The sequence below is a fragment of the Ricinus communis genome, chromosome 2, assembly GCF_019578655.1.
Source record: "Ricinus communis isolate WT05 ecotype wild-type chromosome 2, ASM1957865v1, whole genome shotgun sequence".
Lineage (NCBI taxonomy): Eukaryota > Viridiplantae > Streptophyta > Magnoliopsida > Malpighiales > Euphorbiaceae > Ricinus > Ricinus communis.
Window position 1 is genome coordinate 13,456,040 of NC_063257.1, and position 1,705 is coordinate 13,457,744.

The 1,705-nt window shown below is 35.7% G+C and overlaps 1 protein-coding gene across 1 annotated transcript; it reads left to right on the forward strand.

Annotated features, from left to right (window-relative positions):
• Positions 1–213: 213 nt before the first annotated feature.
• On the forward strand, positions 214–1,476 carry LOC8271715 (RING-H2 finger protein ATL74). The gene has a single exon (XM_002531797.4). The coding sequence runs from the start codon at positions 519–521 to the stop codon at positions 1,134–1,136; it is 618 nt and encodes a 205-aa protein (XP_002531843.1). The 5' UTR covers positions 214–518; the 3' UTR covers positions 1,137–1,476.
• The last annotated feature ends 229 nt before the right edge of the window (positions 1,477–1,705 follow it).

Below are 1,705 nucleotides of genomic sequence, written 5' to 3' on the forward strand. Positions count from 1 at the left end.
ACCTGACTATTCCTTGTGAAAAAGAAAAAACAAAAATAAAGAAGAAAACAAAAACATGGTAAGATATTTTTGTATATCTAATAGCAACATAGCAACATAGAAACAATTAGTCCTTTTAACATCAACTGCAGAGTCTCTTTCTCTCATTCACAAGACACTGAGTCATGGAAGATAGGACCGTTAATTTACTATCCATTTGCTTGCTGGATCAAGGCATTTATCTATGGTCCCAAGTTTTGGATAACTACCAATTCCCAACTTTTTTACTACTACTTTAAATTAGATGCTTCTTCTAGCTTGCTTTTATCTGCTTGGAATATTTGCAAATATTAATATATACCTATTTATAGTCTAAAAGTTCCATAATCTCCAATATAAAATGCCAATATAGTAGCTAGCCAAGCACCAAGTATTTCTTTCTTTTCACTCTCTTCTTCAAGAACCATCCACTGGATTCTTGGGCAGCAGGAATTGACAGTAGCTTTTGACGTAGAAGTGGAGAAAAAGAAAGCAAGGCTATGGAGAGCTCAGTTTATCACCAGCACCATCATCGTCTATTCTTGGAGAAGGAGGCTGCTGCTGCTGCAGTTCCTCCTTATAACCATGGTGAAAGGACAAGTGAGTATTACGCTAGTGAATCAACTAACTTCGACAGCAACATGGTGATTGTTTTAGCAGCCTTACTCTGTGCATTAATATGTGCTCTTGGCCTAAACTCCATCGTACGTTGTGCTTTAAGGTTTAGCTACAGATTCTCCTCCAATACCCCATCAGCAGTTCAAGCTGCCAATCTAAACCCAGAACAAGCAATAGATAGGGGGATAAAGAAGCAGTCGTTGAGCCAGATTCCAGAGGTGAAATATGAATCGGGGCTAAATATTCCAGTCACAGATTGTCCAATTTGTCTTGGGGAATTTGCAGAAGGTGAAAAGGTAAGAGTCCTGCCAAAATGTAACCATGGTTTCCATGTTAAATGTATAGACAAATGGATACTGTCACACTCCTCTTGTCCATTGTGTCGGCAACCCTTGCTTGAGCAGTCGAGTACAGCAAGTTGCGCCACTACTGCAGAAGAACAAGAAGCACACATAAGAGTCAGAATACCAGGGATGCCGGAATTCTGGACCGGCAGGTAGCTACTAGCTCTGATCGGGTGGTGATAATTAACGAGGGAGCCATGTTCAGTTCAGCTTGATTTGTGGACAAGGGAAAGTTGGTTTTGCTGTTAGAAAATTTCCATGGAGTTGGTAAAGTCTTGCCTTTACAGATTTTTGCATCATTGGAATGTCAATGTGGGGTATTATTGTTGTTGGTCGACAATAATTGGCTCCAATAATGTACAGATTTTAGGAGATATTTATTTCAGGTTTTTGTTTTTTCTTTATTTATTTATTTATTTTTGGTTTTGTAGTGAGGTTCTTTGAATCCTTGCAGTGTCATTATCCAGTTATCCATATTGATTATGAGTTTCTTCCATTTTTTTGCTATTAAAAAAAGAATCTTTAACTGTGTTTTCCAAAAAATAATCTTTACTATTATTTGAAAAATTTACCATCAGAATTAGTCATTTAATAAAGATTTAGTGACAGATAAATTTAAAATAAATTACATTTGCAGTTACTAAATTTTGTACTTTTTATAATAATAAATTTTTAATTTATAATTAAATTGTCACTGAATTTTATTTTTAATAATACCGATGAGT

What these genes read in the sequence shown, in the direction of transcription:
- LOC8271715 (XM_002531797.4), top strand. Translation starts at nt 519, where the DNA reads ATGGAGAGCTCAGTTTATCACCAGCACCATCATCGTCTATTCTTGGAG.